Source organism: Thermobia domestica, chromosome 18, assembly GCF_964235325.1.
Source record: "Thermobia domestica chromosome 18, izTheDome1.hap1.1, whole genome shotgun sequence".
Taxonomy (NCBI): Eukaryota; Metazoa; Arthropoda; class Insecta; order Zygentoma; family Lepismatidae; genus Thermobia; species Thermobia domestica.
Genome location: NC_137471.1, coordinates 23,932,169 through 23,954,865, shown reverse-complemented (window position 1 = coordinate 23,954,865; position 22,697 = coordinate 23,932,169). Strand labels below are relative to the sequence as shown.

Genomic DNA, 22,697 nt, shown 5'->3' with positions numbered 1-22,697 from the left:
TTTTCCAGTAAAGATTGACGTTACGAGGGCATACAAGTTATGTCTATAAATACAGTATTTTCTTGTCAAAATTCCATGCAAACAGCGTAAAACTTATCCAGCTATTCCTCGTAAAACTCATTATCCAGTTATTCCTAGAGTGTTATCAACCAATTGCGTACAACTGTATAAGACACATAGAAACTTAGCTACTATAGTGAAACCCACACGTCTCAAAACCACGTACCAAACTTCGCAAGCTACTCATTACAAGCTATTTTTGAACCTATTACGGTTTACGCCAAGGTGAAACTGATGGGCTATATTCGAGGTGCGTCCATAGTGAACAGGCAAATTTGCGATGGTAGGTATACGTGTAAGCAAATTAATGGTTCACTTCAGCAGGCAGTTTTACCAAATAGAAAATTTATAGGTAAAAAAAAAAAAAAAAAAACGACGTTAAATATTTTTCATGAAGGAGAGAAAGTGTGAATATAAGTAATTACCATCTATCACAGCATATTGAAGTTAATTGTTAGTGATAAAGAAATTATAGTATGTGTAAGTGTGCTCTTCCACTGTCCTCGTTTATGTATATACCCCGTCGCTGACGCGCCTGCTCCCTATGGACGCAAACGCTCGGGTCTCCCTACTGCGCTCCTACTCTAACTAGGTTAGATAGCATTCGTGCTTTTTAGTGGCCACCTAGCTAACTTGGTTTGTGTTTTATACACAGTAGTTTTTATGCTCTACGTGCACACTTTATTTATACGTCACTGAGCAATCCTAAAGTAATGGAGCTCTTCATTTAGTGCATGCTCTGGTAAAATAAAGCTCTAATCTAACCTGAAACTGTAAAAAAAATGCGTCAAAATTCGGTAGAACCATCTGCTGGAGTGATGAGCAAATTAGTACAAAAATACGTACCAATCTGTAGTATGTGATCACTACAAGCTAGTTTTGCATTATAATTGCATAATTATGAACAATACATTTTAACGCTGTTTCTATAATCACAGATTACTTACATGTGTAACGAATGTATTTTGAGAAATTGCACCGCAAAACAGGAGGATGATATTTTCAACAGTGGTCTTTTCTTAAGCACACACCACCATCGCTAATGTGCCTGCTTTCGCGGACAAAATCACGAGCGATCCCTCAAATTGTGCCCTGCTTCGAATCGGAATAGATACAAACTTCGGTTGTTTTGACCATTTAGCACAGATTCGTACGTGGTTTTTGCACTTACTGTATTTATAACATATAAGTTTGCAAGCATATTATAAATGTGTGGACAGATGAGAAACTAAAAATGCAGAAGTCGTTAGACCATAAATGGAAAGAATAAATGGTAGCGCTCCTCAACTTTACCTACGCTAACTAGGAATTGTAGGCAAACACCGACAGGGAGAAGGATGTAAAAGGCATTAGAATAACATTTTCACGATGAAATATGAATAACTGTTGAAACAATTTTCCCCATCAGTGGATTCCAGAAGTTTTTTCTTTTATTATTTTTTTACTTTCTAGTGGTGGCGAATTTTAATATACTGGGGATGGAATGTATTAGTAACGAAAATACTAGGAATCCACATTGAGGATGATAGGATATATGGTCGATATCGAGATGATAGGATATCGAGAACAGCGTGCAGTTTTACTCTACGTATACCTAGTATAAGTAGTAGTAATAGTAGGAACGGGTTAGAAGCCTCGCAGGGGTTAGTTAGGTTCTGTTCTTGACATAAAATGAGCAAATTAAAGACCTGCCCACATTTCTCTATACATTTTACAATCTGTGTATTCGTATAGTAAAACTGCACCGAGAACAAAACCTAACAAACCCCTGCGGGACTTCTAACCCTTTCCTACTACTACTAGTACTACTACTTATACTATGGATCCGTATAGTGAAACTACACAATCTAATCTAAAATCTACTACCAATATTGCAACACCAAGTATCACTCGTTTATTTCAGGGGGGCGCGGTGGCTCAGTGGTAGAGCGTTCACCTCCGGTGCTTGGGGTCCCTGGTTCGATCCCAGCTCGCGCAGCGTGGACTTTGTGGTGGACAAACACCGTGCTCGTGGGTTTTCTCGGGGTTCTCCCGTTTCCCCCCACGTTCTTCATTTCACCATTTCACTCATTTCTCATTATCACCGTCTCCTTTAGCCTAACCGGCATAATCGTGGGACGTAAAACTACAGATTTCATTTCTTTTATTTCATTACAGGTATAATTTATTAGTTCACTCCAGATGCACACAATCTCGAAAGTCGAAAACCCCGGCACGCGGTATGCTTTCTTCAATTGTCACTTTGTTAAACGAAGGTTAGAGACAAAAGACGACAACCAATCAGAATCGATTTTACAAATTGATCGAAGTTTACTTAAACGAGGTTTAATGAACTTCGATTTTCAATGGTGCAACAAAAGTCCGGGAACCACGTTTAAACTTGAAAGTTTAATTTTGAACGCGTTTAAGTGAACGCTCGTTTAAACTTCGCTGGTGCACACGGCTGCATAACGCATTCAACGTTCTCACACCGAGAATTGAACCAAGGACCATGTGGATCCAAATGTGAGCGCGCTAGCCATTAGACCAAGAATAAGAACAGATGGTAAGGAAGAAAGTATTAAAATGATAATCACATCTCAGGTCGAGAGCAGGTCTAGAAATTGATCGCGAAGTGCTAAAAATAACTGCGATTTTCTTGTGGGAAAGTAGTCTTTTTTTTTTTTTTCCCTTCGCCAGAACCGGTGGTTAAAATACAGTGAAACCTCTCTAAAGCGGACAGCCGTGGGGAATCAAAAATTGTCCGCTATAGAGAGGTGTCCGCCTTAAAGAGGTTTCAATATTTTCTTATGTAAATTAGTAAACAAGGTAATATGCAATTAGAAAAAAATATTTTTGCACGAATCATGTATCTATTTACGAATATTACAAAAATGTTACTATACCTGTATTATTCTCCGCCATCTATGTTCGAGGCACAACATGGAAATAAGATTTTATAGTTTTCTGCACTTTACACTTATCACTACTTATTACATTTTCGGTATGTTGTTTTAATTTGTATATTAATTCCAGTCCACTAGCGTCTTTCTTATACAAATAGAAATTTTCCAAAATCGACAGATGGCTTAGTGTATCAGAGTAATTTTTCACATCGCACGGTTTTTCTTCTTCCTTATCCTCCTCGATGCCTTCCACTTCCGAGTTCTCCTGTAGTTCTTTCACTATAGCACTCACATCAGTACTCGTAGTTTCCGTCGAAATCTGATCGTCGATAAAACCATAATCAGTTGCAGCAACATTGGTGCTCCCAACAATCGTAAGCAAGCTAGCAACATCTTTTACTGCGTCATCAGTTGATGTATCTTCGATTAAATCATTATCTGAAGGAAAGCCTGCTTTGCGGAAACACTTCTGAATTGTTACGTGGTTGACTTGATCCCAGGCGGCTTGGATCCACATTATTGCTTGCAGTGCGTCAATTTTCTTGCTTAATAACTCACTTGACGTCTTTTCAATTTCCGCATTCGTAATCAAACTTTTCAAGACAAGCTTGCGATAGTTCAGTTTGAAATTTTGAATGACACCTTGGTCAAGCGGTTGTGAAGTAGACGTAACATTCGGAGGGAAGAAAACAATTTCAACATTTTGAAGTTCAATATTCGGATGTGATGTTGCATTGTCTACAAATAAGAGCACCTTTTTGTTTTGACGAATCATTTTCCTATCAAACTGCAACAGCCATTCGGTCATAATGTCTTTAGTCATCCAAGCCTTCTTATTTGCTTTCCATTCTACTTGGAGATTGTTCAAATTCAGACCTTTGAAACATCGGGGTTTTGCAGCTTTACCAATAACAATTGGTTTCTCTTTATCGCCAGCCATATTAGAACACAAAAGAATTGTCAACCGCTCCTTTGCAATTTTACCACCGGAACACGTTTCTCCTTTCAAGCACATTGTTTTTCTGGAAGCGCACGAAAAAATAGCCCCGTTTCATCTGCGTTAAAAATGTTTTCCGGACGGTAATTACGAACTATCGAAGGTAATTTATCCAACCATTCTGTGACTGTGGGGATGTCGACATCTGCGGATTCTCCACAAATCGCTTTAAAAGAAATTTTGTGTCTAATCCGAAACTTCCCTAACCACCCGTTCGAGGCTTTGAAATCTGTAACACCCATTTCTGCTGCTACCTCCAAAGCCCTAGCTTGTAGCATCGGCCCTGACACAGGAATTTTTTGATTTCGCACTCTACAGAACCATTCAAAAACTACTTTATCCACTTGCACACCAACACTGTTCAAAGCACTGCGACACTGTTTTTCATTGCCATTTTCACACCACAACTTCACTAACTTGTCTTGGTTTTTTATTATCTCAGCTGCTTGTGTTTTACCGATACGAAAATGTTCAGCAATTCTTCGCACACCACAGTTTTCTTTCTTCGAAAATTCAATCACTTCGATTTTTTCTTTTAACGTTAGCGCTTTTCGTGGCATTTTGAAAGCCTACAACAACTGAATACACCTTATTGCTTATTTGATGCCGAATGACAAAAAGATTTCTTTCTACAAACAGATGCAGTGAGACAATATGCGTAACCGCGGGCAAAAATTACAAAACTTGTCTTCTGCTTGGTTAGAGATTCCAGCGGGACAGTACAATGACGTGTAATCCCAAACAGCGGGCAACTGTCAATCACTTTTGTTTCTGAAACAGGTTGGGTGGGAGTAGAAAGCAAAGAAAGAACATGAGGGTGTTGTAAAACAGAGACGCTTCGTCTGGGTTGTTGAGCAGCCAGTCGAGGAGGCAAAATGTTATCACAATGCTTCCTTGGTAACATATGTATGTATTAAAAAAATGAATTCTAAAATATACTTTTAATGTACTTTTCAACTTGTTTCTAGAAAAAGTGTCCGTAATACGGAGGTAAATAATACCTATAAAATACAAGAAAGACTGTCCGTGTCCGTACTAGAGAGAGTCCGCTTTAGAGAGGTTTGCCAATATGGTTTTTCCTATTATAGTGTACGGGGATTACAAAATATGTCCGTTATGGGAGGTGTCCGCTTTATAGAGGTGTCCGTTAGTAGAGGTTTCACTGTATATCGAGATTGCACAACCATTTGTTAAAGCAAGACATAACAGTAAATTTTACTCAGTTATGCCCTGGAACAGTAAATTTTACTTTAAGTATTTTTGTTTTTAGAAATTCTTACAGGTACAGGCAGTGTTCGAAGTGGAGAAAAAGCAGAGGCGGTATGTTTTATTACAATTTTGACTTGACATACCGGCTATCTAAATGTTGAAATTCAGTGGGGGTATGTTGCCTAAAAGATTGCATTTCTATTTGCATAATAACTCAAAACCATGGGAGGGCTTCTCCGTAGTTACGGGAAAGGGAGCATGGAAATACTTCCTCCTCCCCGCCCCCAATTTTCTCAGAAAAATAAAAAATATATCCTCTTATATTGTATCATAGAGAATTGTAATTCTCTATAATACACGAAAACGTTCAAAAACCCAGTTTTTATTTTCACAATTTCTCATGGGACAACTCCCGGACCCTCATTCGACTCAAGGGTATTCGAGACATCCGGGAAGTCAGCCTTCTTTACAGCAGACAATCCCTAAATACGCCCCTGCTCAAGTTTTCAGATTTGAATGCACTCAGTTTCCTCGTACCTGTACATATAGAAAAAAAAAAATCCACCACGCCCCGTATATTCTTTAAATTTGGCCGTCTCCTTTAGCCTAACCGGCATAACGTGGGACGTAAAACTCAAAAATTTCATTTCATTTTTCTTTAAATTTGAACTCCCATTGTGCTTTAGTAAGATAATGAAGAAATGCAGCGAAATTCATCTCATGAGGATTAACTTCCTGGTAAATGAATATATTGGGGAAGCATGTAGAGTTGCTTTTTATTTTTACTAAAAACTTCTCCATATTGAAAATGTTTAACTTCTACTAACGAACAACACCAGATGCAATTAAAAGCAATCGCCACTAAGATATTAATTTTAGGGATACGCTGCACAAACTAAACCGCGCAAGTACTCACAATGTTATCTAATTATTAGAAAGATGCAAATATATTTTTTAATGAAAGCAACAGATTTTTTTGATTTCATAAGCTTAATTCTGTCTCTTGGATTCAGTTACATATTTCTTTCTTATTGTCGGTACAAAACAAGTCCCGACGAATTCACAACAATACTTTCCGATTTCAGTTTAAACGAGTAGCCTCAATACACTACTTTGGGTAGGAGCAAGGGCTGAACTTTTTTGTAGACGCCTCATTTTAAAAACAAAAAATAAGAAAAATAACAAAAATGTTGGTGTTGGCAACTTAGAAATTATTTCTAATAAGAAATTAAATTTTTGACGTGCAAAGCTATTCGTCAATTACAGTGTACAAAAACTGATTTATTAAAGGTATATTAGAATCTACTTTCCAATACTGTTCGTAGTTTGAGGGAAATTTTATTGGTAAATTTGGCAAAAAGGGAATTTTTTGATAAAAGGTGAAAAATCCAGGGAAATTCTCTAGCCGAGTGATTGATTTAAGAGGCCTCATCCCGGCGAAATTAAAATACCGCTAATTTTACAGTAATTATATGGTATCTTCAAATAGATAAAAAAAAAAATAATGGAAATATGGAACAAGAGCACCCTAGACAATATTATTTTGCGTGAGGTACCGTTATCACAAGTCACCTAGTGGCTTTGTGTGTTCAGCCATTTACAAACGCGAAAATAAATGCCGATTTTCAAAATAGCTGGAAATCGAAAGCCACTAGGTGACTTGTGATAACGGTAGCTCATGTAAAATAATATTGTCTAGGGCGCTCTTGTTCCACATTTCGATTATCTTTTATCTCTTGGAAGATATCACATAATTACTGTAAAATTAGCGGTATTTTAATTTCGCCGGGATGAGGTTTCTTAGTATCAATGCTTAAATTGTTTCTTTGTTGTTCAAAAGTAAACCAATACAACAGGAATAGTTTGTGTGTGTTGAAAGTAGCATAAATTTCAACCATTGTTGGTTGGATGGAGGTCACGGTGGCTCAGTGGTAGAGCACTTGCCTCTGGTGCGTGGGGTCCCTGGTTCGATCCCAGTCAAGTAAGCTCCATGGATTTTCTCGAAGTACTCCCGTTTCCTCCCACTTTCTCATTCCACCAAGTCTTCTATCATCCACTTGCTTTAATCATAGTCTCCCTTAACCTAAAGGCATAAACCTGGGACGTTAAACCGAAAGATTTCACTTCATTTTGTTGGCTGGGTGTATTTGATACTTTTGTAACAAAAAAGTGAATGAGAATAAACGAAAAAATAGAAGCAAAAAGCAAACGAATAAAACAAATGTAGTTGGTACTTCCTTTAATACAGCTAAGTTCATCTTATCACTAACTAAGTTCATAACTTCTGTCATAGGAATTGAACACACAACAAACTAGCGAAAATTTGATAAGGAAAGTAAACATTTTGTGTCGGTCGAGGGAAATCTGCTTAAAGAAACCTACGAACACTGCTTTCAGTGATAGTATGTCTTTATTACTGAGAAAAGAGACGGCATGTCTTCATCACTGAAAAACTAGAGGCGGTATGGCATACGACCCCATATCGTCTCACTTCGACCACTGGTTACAGGGTTAAACATGTGATCTCTCAGGACAAGGTATAACAGCGTGTCTACTAAAATTTCAAAATGAAATTTCGTGACCTTTTCTTTACCAAACCATACAATTTCGTAACATTCTCAAGTGATAATTAGGCCGAATTTTATACATATGATAGAAGCATACTTTGGTTGTAATTCGGTAGCATCTAAAGCCGACCACAGACATTTTTGTGGTGAATTTTGACGTTTTATAGAACAAAATTTTCCGGTCTGTATTTCTACAGATTAAAAAAAATCGTGACTCAAAAGCTAAATTTCGTGACTTTTTCATGACTTTCACGACCGTTTTCTAATTTCATGACTTTCGTGAGCGATAGACACCCTGTATAAGCGTTTATTTCTTAACCTCAAATGCTCAGATATCAAGAATGAGAACTAGGATCACATGAGTGTAGTGGTGAGGGTTATTTACATTTGAAACGGGTACATACCATTATTAACAATAGTCGATCCAGTGCTGGATGAAGTTGTTTTAAATAGTTTTTGACAACCATCTATCTTGGATAATTCATTTCCAAGACATTCACAGTGCTACCTAATTTCGTCACACCACCTTGTTCTAGGGTGCTGTGTAGATCTCTTATTTGTCAGTTGTGGTATCCAGTAAAAGATTTGTCCTTGTATGGTTTTCTCTCTCTCTCTCTCTCTCTCTCTCTCTAGAGAGAGAGAGAGATCCAAGTGTTTCAAAACAACACCGACAACTTTTGGGAGGTCATTCCCGACACCATTTCCTTTCGAACTTATAAGTGCCAAAAACATGAAAAACAAATTTTAAAGGACCATAGCTCCAATATTATGGGAGCTACCGTAGGCGGGTCGACTTCACTTAGGAACTAGCATGCACCCTATCCAAATATTCATGTTTCAGAATCCTGGGGTATTTTTGCAACAATTTTTATAGAGGTAGTTGGTGAGTACTTCAATTTATATTCCCGTAGCCAAATTCCCTCTGCAAAAATTACTGCGTGAGTACCTTAGGATTCTGAAACGTGTATTTTTAGATAGTACACATATTAGTTCCAAAGTGAAGTCTTGACCCGAGTGCGATAGGTCCAATAGTTTTGGAGGTATGGACCTTTAAAGTTCAATTTTCCATGTTTTCGGCAGCCTGTAAATCCGAAAGAATGCATTTGTGCAGCCAGGTTGGTCTATACTTTTTGTCATATCTTGGTGTCAGGAATCATCTCCCGAACGTTGTCGGTGTTGTTTTGAAACACCACATATAACGGAAATAAACAAATTTTATTATGCAAGTGGCCAATGATGAATGTAGGACACTGAACCGATCAATACAACCTACTCAATATTCTTTCATATTTATTTATAGGATTTCTTTTAAAATGTGCAAATAAATCGGTTTCTATTTTGACTAAGATTTTTTACATAGTTTCCAGTCGCCAAGTGAAAAAAAAAAAAAAAAAAGAATGCTAAATTACGGTTTACCAGAAGTCAGAGAGATAACACATTCGTTACAAGACAAGCTGGTCAGCAGGTTATCAACCAAGATAACGGTTTGACTTATATTTGCTAAAGGACTTGTCTACTACTTTTCCATCTGTACACTTGAAATGTTGACATTCAAAAATTTACCAGGTGCAACAATATCTCACAGACTAATGTTACTGCCATTTCTCTCAAGAATTTCTGAAATTGAAGAAAGAAATCCTTTCCTTCATCTAAGCCCTTTTTTTTTTTTTTTTTTTTCAGTTAACTGGGGTCGATTTTTCGGATCGTTGTTCTTCACCTGTTTCTATCTTGTGTCTTGTGAGTGCTGGCAATTGTTGTTACAACCGGCTGCCTACCCGTCGTTAACTCCCACCCTAGAGGACCAGGATTTTCTGACGACGTTTCCTTCCCTAATTCGAAAGTACTACTACTACTACTAAAACTTACTAACATACTGTACTAAAAGTTACAGAGCTACTACTAAATTTACTGATCCACTACTGAAAGTTAGTGGGTAAAAAAGGCTTAAAAGATGATGATGATGCCGCCGAAAGGTAATTTTTTTTATTCCAGAAATACAAAAAAAAAAAGGAGGACGGAATATTTGGAAGGGGATATGGAAAGCCCTGTAATAATATATGAAGGTACGATCAAGAGGAAAATGCTGGCACACTTCAATCCGAATAGCCGGATTCGTGATTCACAGCCGAGACCTCCCGATTGCGAAGCATGAAGATTTAAGCACTAAAGTAAAATCTATGCTTATTGAAAGAATTGGTAGACTTAAAATGTGATGGAATGGAACAACTCCGAGCAAACCCATGGACACGAGGCTCTCCACCATTAACATAGTCTGAGATTGAACCAGGGACACTACACTAGAATTGAAACTGAAATCTTTCAGTTTAACGTCCCCGGCAAGTGAATGATGATGGAAGAATTGGTGGAATGAGAATATGGGAGGAAACGGGAGTACCTCGAAAAAATCCACGGGCACGATCTTGTCCATCACGAACTTACCTGGCCTGAGATCGAACCAGGGACCCCACGTGTACCTGATAAGAGGCAGCAGAACAAATTTAAATTACGCGCAGTCGCCAGTTTCTTCTCAACAATGTAGTTTCCTTCACCCACCATTCACGACTCAAAAACTTTAGTTTTGCCATGGAAATAGACTTTCATTGTACTTAACACTTACTAATGGCGTGATATTTTTTACATTATTATTAAAGCGATGGACTATTATACTCATGGGACTTTAAGAGGCCTAATCAATGCGAAATTAAAAATCCGCCAATTTTACAGTAATTATCTGGTATCTTCAAATAGATAAAAGCTAATCAAAATGTGGAACAAGAGCGCCCTACACAATATTATTTTGCATGAGTTACTGTTATCACGAGTCACTTAGTAGCTTTCCGTTTGCATCCCTTTATAAACGTGAAAATAAATACCGATCTTCTAAATCGTTGGAAATCGGTATCTCATGTAAAATAATATTGTGTAGCGAGCTCTTGTTCCACTTTTCGATTATCTTCTATTTAAAGATACGTGGGTCACTACGAAAGTTCTGAGATACGCATTGTTGTGGCACACTATTTGAATTCCAACAATTGCGTTTGGTAGTGGTATCCAGAGCGAAGAAGCGAAGCAAGTTTCAACTCGCCTCGCTTATCGGCGTGGTGTATCGCCTTCATTTGTTTGTTGATGTGAGCAGTATTCGGCTGTCTAGAGTGGAGCTCGAAAGGGAACATTTTCGGGCAATGATCCTTTACGATTTCAAAAGTGGTTTGAACGAGACAAAGCCTTGACCGTTTGCAGGGGGCATTTGGGGACCTTGCTCCTACCCATGCTACAATTTTTCGGTGGTTTGGTGAATTCAGAAGAGGCCGGACATCGCTTAAAGATGAAGAGAGCTGGACGTCCGGCAACAGCCGTGTCAGATGAAAACATTGCCGCTGTGGAACAAATGATTCGAGAAAATCGTCGAGCAACTTTCACGGACATTGAATTTACAGTGAACATTGGATCGCCAGCAGTAACAAAAATTCTTCATGACCATCTTCGGCTCAGAAAGGTTTCATCTCGTTGGGTGCCTCACACTTTGACTGAACAGCAGAAGCGCATGCATGTTGAATGGTGTGAAGAAATGCTTCCAAGATTTGATGGAGGCAATTCTCGACACATCTCTGACATTGTTACTGGTGATGAGACCTGAATCTATCAATTTGACCCTGAAAATAAACGCAGTCTACAGTTTGGATCTTTCCAGACGAAAATCCACCCACGAAAGTGAAGCGACCGCGAAGTGTGGGGAAGAAGATGGTCGCAACTTTCTTCTCCAAATCTGGCCATGTTGCAACTGCTCCACATGAAGAACAAAGGACTGTTAGTGCTCAGTGGTACACCGCTGTTTGCCTAACAAAAGTGTTCCAGAAGCTTCGCGAACGGCGTCCAAGAACTGGATTGCGTGGGATCCTGCTTCATCATGACAACGCGTCCGCACACACGGCCAACATCACAATTCAGTTTTTAGAATCTACGGAGGTCAAACTTGACTCATCAGCCGTATAGCCCTGACCTGGCACCGTGTGATTTTTTTCTGTTCCCCAGGATCAAAGATCGCATGCGTGGGAAGAGATTTTGCAGCCCTGAAGAAGCTGTAGTGGCTTACGAGAATGAACGTTCAACACTTGAAGAAAAAGATTGGCAACACTGCTTCCAAAGTGGTTTTCGAGAATGCAAAAGTGTGTACAGTGTAATGGTGAATACTTTGAGAAAATGTAAGTGTTAAATTGATTTTAGGTATGTAAGTTATTTCACATCTCAAAACTTTCGTAGTGACCCTCGTATCACATAATTACTGTAAAATTCACGGTATTTTCATTTCGCCGTGATGAGGCCTCTTAATTCATAGCAGGAAACAGCTTCTTGCTATCTATTACTGATCAATATAAAAACAGAAAAGAATTTATGTCTACCACGTCCGGTTCGAATATCGCCATCAGCAATCTATTCCTAGTTTTTCACCCTCTACACCCCGACCACGGGATACAATAGCCTAGTGCTTAGAGAGCTGCACTCATGTCCACGTGGTTCCGGGATCAATTCCCGGCCGGCACTTCCCAATTTCCGGCACCACCCAGCGTCGTGAGGTACACTGAGAAGTCAAGTGAATAAAAGATGTAACGGCCACTAGGTCTAGAAGGCTCCTGATATGCCTGTTAAGAGTAGGGATGGGCAAAACTTTTTTTTTAAATAAAAATCGGAAATCGGTTTCTAGAAAAACCGACATTTCGGTTTCTCGAAAACCTGTTCGGTTTTTCACCGAAACTACTTTCGGTGAAAACTTTTGGAAAACACACAAAACTATCTGTGGAAACGGATTCGGTTTCCGGAGAACAACGAAACACTATTCTGGTCAAATAGAACAAATTAAGAAAAACGGAACCGGTTTGAAGAAAACCGAACCGGTTTTGGAGAAAACATAACCTGTTCCGGTGAAAACCGAAAACCGGTTTTGTGCCCACCACTAGTTAAGAGACAGGGCGACGCAACGCGCTTGACCACGTGTTCGTCGTTAGACGCCTTAATAATTCAGCCGGTCACTAACAAGATGGCGCGACTCAGGCCCCATAAGGCCTGTCATGCTAGTAGTTAGTTAGTTACACCCTTATCAAATATGGTAGTGATTCACGCAGCTCTTGAGATTTCTTGTCTACGAAACGGAAGGACACAACGGGGTAAAAATGGGAAGGAGTTTTGGTAAACCAAACTTCTAAAAAATAGGAGAAACAAGTGTTATTTTATTCCCTCAAAACAATAAAGAAGACAGTCTTCTCTTTTCCCAATCGAAATTATGTTTCATATATTTTAACATTACGTGTTTCAGCAATGAATACAAGATCACTAATAAGAATACTGTTTTATAGCAGGTCGTCACGCAATAAACGACGGTTCGATAATGTTCATTACGAGAGAGCGTCATGTGTGTGTAATCTCACACATTGCGCAAGAAATAAAAGGTATAGTAATAAGAAAGCTATTACATATGCCAACTCTTTGCAAGAGCTTAGGAAGTAATTGTAGTTGTAATTTACGCAATAGTCCTTGGTGAATAATACATGCAGGGCCAGTAACGTAGCCAGGATGTGTATTTGGGGGGGGGGGGGCAAGTGCTGTTACAGGTACATATAGAAAAATTAAACAAAAAATATATAAAAATTACAAACATCAAAGTACATTGTCGGACCTCTTCGGGGGGGGCGGCCCCTCCGGCCCCCCCTTCCCTACGCCACTGTGCAGGGCTCATAATGGTCTGGTCTCTTGTAAATAGTTGAAAAGTGACCAAAATCTCATCAAAAAGTAACTTTAAAAACTTGATGCCAAACTTGGGCATAAATTGAATTTTACATTTTTTTTTTTTAAACCAAAATAGGGCCGGTTGGATCATAGCTGAAATACGCATTATTTTAATAAATTAAAATTTAAAATTATTTTACTTAAGTTTGTCAGTTAATAAAATTGCATTACTTGTGTTTAGAAGTTTATTATTAATTACATACTTCCCACGGTTTTGTATTTCAACATTGATCTGGATAGGGTAAGGCCAAAGTTCTATATTTTCTAGATTACCATTAACTGGTAATAACATTTTATCTTATATAATTGGTTTGATACAAATTCTGGCTTGGTACCACATGATTGGTAAACATTGGTATGGCTTCTACCAACATTCCGCATACAATGAAAAGTAAAATATAAACAGATAATATATATGTCATTCTCCTTTAAGATAATAAGATCAAAGCAAATAATGTCAATTATGTTTATCTCCCTTATTATGAACTTTTAAAATAAATTACAAATGTTAACTAAAAATGCGGTTGCATACAAAATGCTTACAAGGGCTCTCAAACCCACCTTGAGAGCTTACGCACCCACCAACCATCCACTGTGGTTTAGAAAGAATAAATGCTGAAGTAAGAATAAAGCTGATTTGGTTCACATGTGATGTGACGGCAAGTATTGAAGTTTTCAGAAGAGTATTAAGAGACAAGTTTCTGCCTTTCCCCATTTATTTTTATCACATTTTTTCTTAGCAAACTGCCAATGCAAAACATAAATCACACGAAAAAATGACTTTACCCCCAAAAAAGTAACTTTCAGTGACCAACTTGAAAAAAAAAGTAAGTTAAAAAGTGACTCGCTATGTGCTCTGTACATGTCTTACCACTCTACGAACTAGGCCACTTAGGATACAAACTGATCACAAATTACACCCTCCATTCCAAAAGAAACCGAACTTTTGAAAACAAATAGTACCACTAGCGCCATCTGTTGTAATATTTTACCGGTAGATGGCGTAGTCCCTCATTGACAACTGGTATAAATGTCATGACATTTGGATGCACGGCAACAAAGTTATTGCGTTTCAACTGTCAGTGTGTTGTGTACATCGGTCGGAAAATGAGTTTCAAACAACGAGCTGCAATTGAGTTTTGTGTTAAACTGGGTAAAACTTCTAGTGAAACGCACCAAATGCTACAAACTGCATATGGTGATGAGTGTCTATCCCGTACGCAAGTTTACGAGTGGTTCAGGCGATTTAAATCGGGTAGAGAGACGCTGGATGATGATGAAAGATCAGGCCGTCCCAGAACCGGATTATCGGAAGAAAACATCGAAAAAGTGCGTGAATTCATCAAACATAACAAAAAATCGTCGGTGAAAGTTATTGAAATGGAATTAAGAATTCCTCAAACAACCGCATACCGCATTTTGACCGAAGTTTTGGGCCTTAAGAAGATTAATTCGCGGTTTGTACCACACAAACTCACCGAAGACCAAAAAGTTGATCGAACTGCGCATTGCAAAGACATCGTTAAAAGTGCTCGGCAGGATCGAAACTTCTTGAAATCGATTGTAACTGGTGACGAGACGTGGTGTTTTGACTATGAGCCCGAAACAAAGGGGCAAAGTGCTGAATGGAGAGCGCCGGATGAAGGAACACCCAAAAAAGTCGCTTGGTGAAGTCAAAAGTTAAGGTGATGCTGATTTGTTTTTACGATTCAAAAGGAATTATCCACAAAGAATTTTGTTCAGCCCGGCCAGACAGTCACTGGAGAGTTTTACTTGGGCGTCATGAAGCGTTTGCTGGCAAGAATTCGTCGTATTCGGCCCGAATATCGCGAAATTGGCAGTTGGACTCTTTTGGACGATAATGCACCATCACATCGTTCGCGACTTGTAACTGAATTTTTGGTCAAAAATCACATTATTCGGTTGCATCATCCGCCCTATTCACCAGATCTCGTTCCGTGCGATTTCTATCTGTTCCCGAAACTGCATTTGGCGATGAAAGGAAAGTGGCACGCATCGATTGATGCCATTGAGAAGGCGACGACCGCCGTCCTAAAGACCATTCCAATAAAGGACATGGCGAAGTCGTTTGACAACTTGTTGGAGCGTGCAAATATGTGTATCGATGCAGAAGGGGAATACATTGATTAATAAAAATGATTTGTTCCAAAATGTACATTGCTTTTTTTTTAAAAAAACGTTCGGTTTCTTTTGGAATGGAGGGTGTATTTCGCTCTCTTTTGGTCTAAGTTGATACAAAAACAAAGCGAAGGCCACGGTAGCTCAGTGACAGAGCGTCCTCTTCTGGCGCGTGGGTTCCTGGTTGGACTCCATCTCCCGCCAAGTAACTTTGTAGTGGACAACCACTATGTATGTACGTGGATTCTTCCCTTTCATCTCACTTTCTTCATTCTACTATTTCATTCATTATCATAATCACAGTCTCCCTTAGCCTCAGTGCATAATCGTGGGACGTTAAACTCCAGAAAGAAAACGAAAAGGCAGTACTGCTGAGATCAGTAACGTGATTCTGTAACGTGGCTCCAGGCCCGTAGCCAGCCCCAAAATGTACGAGGGCTCGGTAGAAGTTAGGGGGGAGGAGCGTTCCAACCATATTACAGTTCATTTGCATGCCTACCGTCAAAATTATAGAGCGGGCAGTACAAATTTAGGGGGGGACCCGGCCTCCTAGCCCCTCGTGGATACTGGCCTGCGTGGCTCTCTTGGAGGCAAGATTATAGAGTTGGAAACAGCTAATATTTTGAGAGTTGATCTCACATGATGGTTTTTGCACGAGATAATACCGGATTTAAAACTTCCAGCTTAATATCCCATGTATACGCCCTTCAGGCTAAAGGGAGATGGATGAGTACGGCAAATGAATGACAGAAATAATAGTGGAATGAGAATGTGAAAGGAAACGAGAGTACCCCCATGAGATCCCACGAACACGTTGTCCACCACAAACTTACTTGGTCTCCACGCACCAGAGGTAAGCGTTCTAACTGAGCCACCGTGCCAATATCAGGTTCAAGCCGCAGTCATTGGTTCGCAGCAGGGTTGGCAAAAACCATGGTTTTTATTGAAAAAAAAATGTTTTTTTTTTTTTTTGGTTTAAACTTTTTTTGTTTGTTTGTTTAAACCAGATTTTTATCGATTAAATAATTTGATCTAAGTATTTATATCAGATATGGATAGAAACAAGTTTGTTTCGCCCTGGTGTTATTATGCAACAATCGGGTTGTGCTGGAAGGCTTCAGATAAGCTTAAAGCGGAATCCAAACTGCTTCTCGGCTTACATCCGAGAGAAATTGTCCTCCATTTGAACTCGAAGCCAGGACTAATTGGCTGCAAATGCGATACGTCTGCCGACTCACTCACGAAGGACTCCTGACAAAAATACGTTGTACTAATCTTTACATACTTGCTAATATAACTGTCAAGAGTCATTTCAGAAGGACAAAAAGATAAACAGTTGCACAGGTGAAACCATTATACAGAATTACATATGGACAATTTCAAAATACTGCAAAGTACAGAAGAACTAATTTAGTCCAAGTTAGTTCACTACGACTTTTATTAGACCAAGTTAAAGAAATACAACCACGTAATTTGCATATCAGTAAGAAAAAAGAATAAAGATACGAATTATTTTAGTCCATTTTGGCTCTGACCAATTTATACATAATATATGACTGGCTCTGACTTATTTATTTATACATAGATACCAAAGATACTTCTGATTTCAATAAATGCCTCTTGTGGGATTTGTATGACCCCCCCCCAAAAAAAAGTACGGCAATTCGATTTAATCAATAGTAAACAATATTTAGAATAGTAAACAATATTAAAAAAGGAAACAATATTTAGAATTTTTATTTGATTGCAATTGCATAACAATAATAAACTATTAAAAAAATCACAAAAGAAACATTCATAAACTTATTTTAAAAAGTTGTTTTTGTAGTATAATCTCTGAGTAATGAATAGTGAATTTAGGTCTGAATATAATACGAATAATATACGGGAGTGAAACTGATAACCCATAAATGTGTGTTCATCAAGATTTTACAAACACTTACACTTTTACTAACATTTTTCGTTTTTTTTGTTTAAACCATTTTTTTTTTAACCAAGCTGGTTTAAACCAACCAACCCTGGTTCGCAGACTACGTTAACAGATGGTGCCGTCCTTCTTAACTGCTACTACCTAAGGGCATAAAACCCACATAAAATAAATAAATAAAAACTCTCAGAAAGATGTCTTGTTAGATAACTATGTTGTGTTGTACAGATGCAAAAGTTGGTTGCTTGTGTGTTTGGAACACAGACAAGAATTCAAAAAGTGAAACATTTAGAAGAAGATTTGTCGCGTAAAGAGATGGACTAACGGGAAAATTTAGAAAATGAAATGAAATCTTTCAGTTTAACGTCCCACGATTATGTCCTTTTAGGCTAAGGGAAACGGATAATTAAGGCAAGTGAATAATGGAAGAATCTGTGAAATGAAAATATGGCAGGAAACAGGAGTACCCAGAGAAAACCCACGGACACGGTATTGTCCACCACAAATTTAACCTGCCTGCGGTCGAACCACAGACCCCACGCACCACAGATATGCGCTCTACTACTGAGTTACCGTGTCTCCAACGGGTTAATTTAGAAAGCTACACACGTCACACCACCGATAAACGCCTTCCCGATAAACTCCAGGTTTACGATGTCACTTTAAGTGCCAAGTGGGGAGAATTGCATGCTACAGTACAATTTAGAATTATGTCGATGATAGTTCACTACCAGAAAGGCCACTCCTACCGAATTGATGTAAATAAGAGTAGACAGACGAAAAGGTACCGGGAGAAGAAAGCATCTCTGCAGTAGCCGAGTTGGCGGAAATCATAGTAATTGGTATGGCAACTTGAACATTAGTATCAGGCGTGGTCCGAGTGATTTTAACGGCTAGGATACTGTGGGGTGAAAGGCAACGGGAAACCACCACTATTTCTCCCTAGTTTACTGACAGCAGAAAGAGAACATATGTATAATGGTCTTTCGAAGGTTAGAATATAGCTCCGGAGGTAAAATACCTCCCTCCGATTCAAACCTGTGGGAGGGGGCTGTCTTGGGAAGGACTTGGACGAAAGAATAAAAGTGTGGGGAAGATCGCTTAAAAAAAGAAAAGAAAGAAAAGAAAAAAGATTTAGGACAGACATGGAAAGTACGTACCATGTTACAGAGAGGGAAGTTACAAAATCTTAAAGAAGAAATTAAACAAAATTTAGATCTGGTACGAAATTGTGAAGTTTGATGGGAAGGTAATGGAATGTCAAACAGCGAAGGATATAGAATGTTGTACTCAGGTAACGAAAATGCACAAAATACACTGAGTGAAATTCACAGGGACATTCGTGGTCTGTATGGGAACGATTGTATAGACCGCAGTATGTCTCTAGGTGGTGTGCATTCTTAGAAGAGGGCCGTGACAACTTTAGTGATGCGCCACGCTCCGGGTGGCCGGTAACAGCTTCAACACCGCAGAATATCAGCGCCATCGAGGCCGCAATTCTGGCAACGTCGGACTTTGATCTCTTTGGTCTCATTAAGAAATTCCTGGCCGGCCAACACTTTGCGATAGATGAGGAAGTGAGATCAGCAGTCCGCAGATGGCTCTACTCCAACCAAAAGGACTCCTACGAATAGGGCATCTTGAAACTGGTACCACGCTGAGAGAAATTGGGTGACTATGTAGAAAAGTAGATCAAGGATGTAACCATTTATACTTTGTTTGGGTTTGGTACATATTAAACTTCTTTTGAAATATTAAATATATATATATATATATATATATATATATATATATATATATACACAGTGAGTTACTTTCCGATCTGCTCTCGTATTTCTAATGCTATCGTTATTCTGCATCATGACATTTCTATACTGATTTCTCTTCTAAATAAATCAATCATCTGTTATACAATATACCGGTCAATCTGGGAATTCAACACAGCAAAAAAAAAAAGTTTATATTTTTATTTATCAAAATGTACGGCTACTTTCCATTATTGAAGTACAAATGTATGTTTCTTTAAGTCTGAAGTTTCCCACACCGGCTTTGAAAATACGGTGCAGATTAAGATTTTTTTTTTTTTTTAAGGGAACTTTTCTTGCCTTAAAATAAGGTTATGTGCAACAGCCGGCCCTCCTGTTGGTTTCGGCCCACTGAACCCCTTCACCTGGCCTGTCTGATCCGTTATCGGAAATGTATACCCCTCTTAACCTGAATTGAATTTCTTTTTCATAGATAACTTATATCCAGCTTAAGAATATTCTTCGCGTTCGAACATTCAATGTACCAAGAACAAAGAGACTTGTTCAAAACGTGAAGGATCCAATTTCCCACTATAAAATATTTTTCTCTGCGTTTCTTTGTTAAGTAAATATTTTGTTTAACAGTTTTCTTCCATTTTGGCTATTCAATTCTTGTAAAAATGTTATACATTGTCTTGTACGGCCCTGGACATTAGTAAAGCCTTTGTGATTGGTCCACCTTCTGTTCTAACTTGCACATGCCTACCTTAAATGATTCCATCAGACGTAATGGACTCTCAATACCTTGGCGCATGCCCAACTAACTGCGTACAGATTGCTGATATATGTGCACAAGCCCTGAAAATGATTAACTGTTGCTATATTATGTGTATTTCTTTCACCACAAAATTCACTCCTAGCGCTTAACACATAGTTCCTTACAGTAGGAGTTGCATTCACGGGTGCACATTTACTTTACGAAAAATTCCTCGTAAAATACAAATCCATATATATGCCATACACACAACTATGGAAAAACATAAACCAAACTATCCTAAATGGTCACGTAAAGCAAGAATTCTATCTTACCGAATCTGGACACGAGCACAACAAGAACCTCGCGAGGAGGGCGAGTCCGTAGGGAGCACGCGCGTCGGCGACGGACAGTATGCGTATAAACTAGGATAGTGTTAACACCTGATATCGCACTCACTCATTTTACCCCTACTATAGCCTTGTAACGGTTTAATATTACACTTGTAAACATAAAGTGTAAACATTACACTTGTAAATATGTACACATTGGTTTCCTACATTGTGGAGCAATGCTCCGACAGTGGAAATTAATATCCTAGACAATCCTTTAATATGCACTCGCCCAATTTTAACCGTAAAGGTATCATTTTTGAGACAGATCATCCTTAACCAGTACCGAAAATTGTGCAAATGCGGGTCCATAGATTTGTAAAATGTACAGAAGAAATTTCTAGTAGTGTTTTAATAGAGTAGTGTCTAGATAATGGATATACGGTGTGCACTTACCTCAAGAGATCCGTATTTACGTCAAAATATACAAATGAAAGTCAAAGGTGATACAATGTTTTCTCTCATTAGGTAGTTACAGATAAATGTGTAATTTGTGAAATGTTTGTGATAAATTACAACTAATATTATATTAAAGTAGGGTAAATGTTTAGTAATGGGGGGGGGAGCAACACTAACGAAGAAAGAAAACGTGCCCTAGGGAACTCTAACCCGACTTCACTCGCTAACGCTCGCTCGCTAATACTGTCTGAATTAAATACTATTAACCTAACCTAACCGAATGTGAACAAATATTGCAAAAAAAAGTAAAAAAAAGTATGTTAAAAACCTAGCCACCCAAAAGCTAAACAATAGCCTGAAGCAGTTTTTGAGCATTCGAAATAGTTTGTGGTTTTACGTCCGACACGCATTGCTACCTAAAAGGAGTGAAACTGAAGTATAACATTTTAGACAGGCACTCACGTTCAGGCAGTCATTATGCACAGTATATAACTTGATTGAAGGTGAATCAGGTATACGAAAGTGAAGAATTAAGAAGCTGAACCATTGAAATCTTGATGTAGTACGTACATGGAAGAATCTTGTGTCCATTTCGGGAATTGTAAGTAATTTTGGTGATGAGTGATCTAGTGCATGAAAAAATTGGAGCTCCGCGATATTGCGAGAGATAAAACATGGTCTAAATTAAGATAGGAAACAACAGAACCCTGCGGGGCTTTTAATCCTCCTCGCTCGCTAGGCTATCTTTTGTTAAGACAGCATTCGTGCTTTTTAGTACCACTTAGCACAGGGTGGTTCGTGTTTTTCAGAAGACCTCGAAACGTGAATCTGCAGAGGAGAATGCAAGTGCAGACCTCAGAAGTGATTCCTCAAGGTACAGAAAGTAAATGCAGAGAGAAAGAAGTATGTCTTTCATGAATTTGAAAATTAAATGAAATCTTTGAGTTTTACGTCCCACGCTTATGCCGGCTAGGCTAAAGGAGACGGTGATGAAGAGAAATGAATGAAATGGTGAAATGAAGAAAGTGGGAGGAAACGAAAGAACCCAAGAAAACCCATAAGCACGATATTTGTCCACCACAAAATTCACAAAGCGCAAGCTGGGATCGAACCAGGGACCCCAAGCACCGGAGGTGAACGCTCTACCACTGAGCCACGGTGTTCATGCATTTTTGTATGGATCCGTAAAATAAATTAAATCGCACGCCGAAAATAACTTAAATCGGGGAAAGCAATGGTTTTATCAGTTAAGTGCAAGGATACATAGTTAATTTGAACATGTTCTACGCTAGATTGTCAACATGAAAGTATGTTACAAATCATTTCTAAACTGATGTGTTGCATAACATAAACGTCAAAATACACTTCTGCCAGTAAAATCGGTGAAACGAATCTAAAAACTACTATGAAAAGAAACAAATTTTCACGCACTTTGAACACCAACAATTATATTTTAATATTTTGTGTATCAGATCTCAGAGTACGCACAATATGAAATACTAAAATAATATTACATTAAAATTAAATGGTACAACTACATTTACTGCATGAAAATTATCGTCATATGTTAGTGCAGTACCTGTTTGTGCCAAATGCTTCCCATTGGATAGTACAACCCTTCAATCCCGAGCCGCAACGTTTCACGAATATCATAATGTAATAAACTATTAAAACAGGAATACTCACCAATATTAGAAACACTAATAGTATCCTATTATGTTTATAACTATATACAGAGTTCATTGTGCCTAGTTAAAGATATTTTGCCCGGTATTCAGCTTCGTATCATCAAAACCATACACACTTCCTACGTCCAGGTGGAAATTCTCGCAAAAATTTTAT

General features: G+C 38.5%; 1 protein-coding gene across 1 annotated transcript in view; it reads right to left on the bottom strand.

The window, feature by feature from the left end:
* The window catches only part of ERp44 (Endoplasmic reticulum protein 44), a 106,222-nt gene extending 83,525 nt beyond the window's left edge, over nt 1-22,697 (bottom strand). The window contains exon 1 of the mRNA XM_081745394.1: nt 22,542-22,697. Coding sequence (XP_081601520.1) covers nt 22,542-22,598 — 57 coding nt within the window. The 5' untranslated portion in view covers nt 22,599-22,697. The remainder of the gene's footprint in view (nt 1-22,541) is intronic.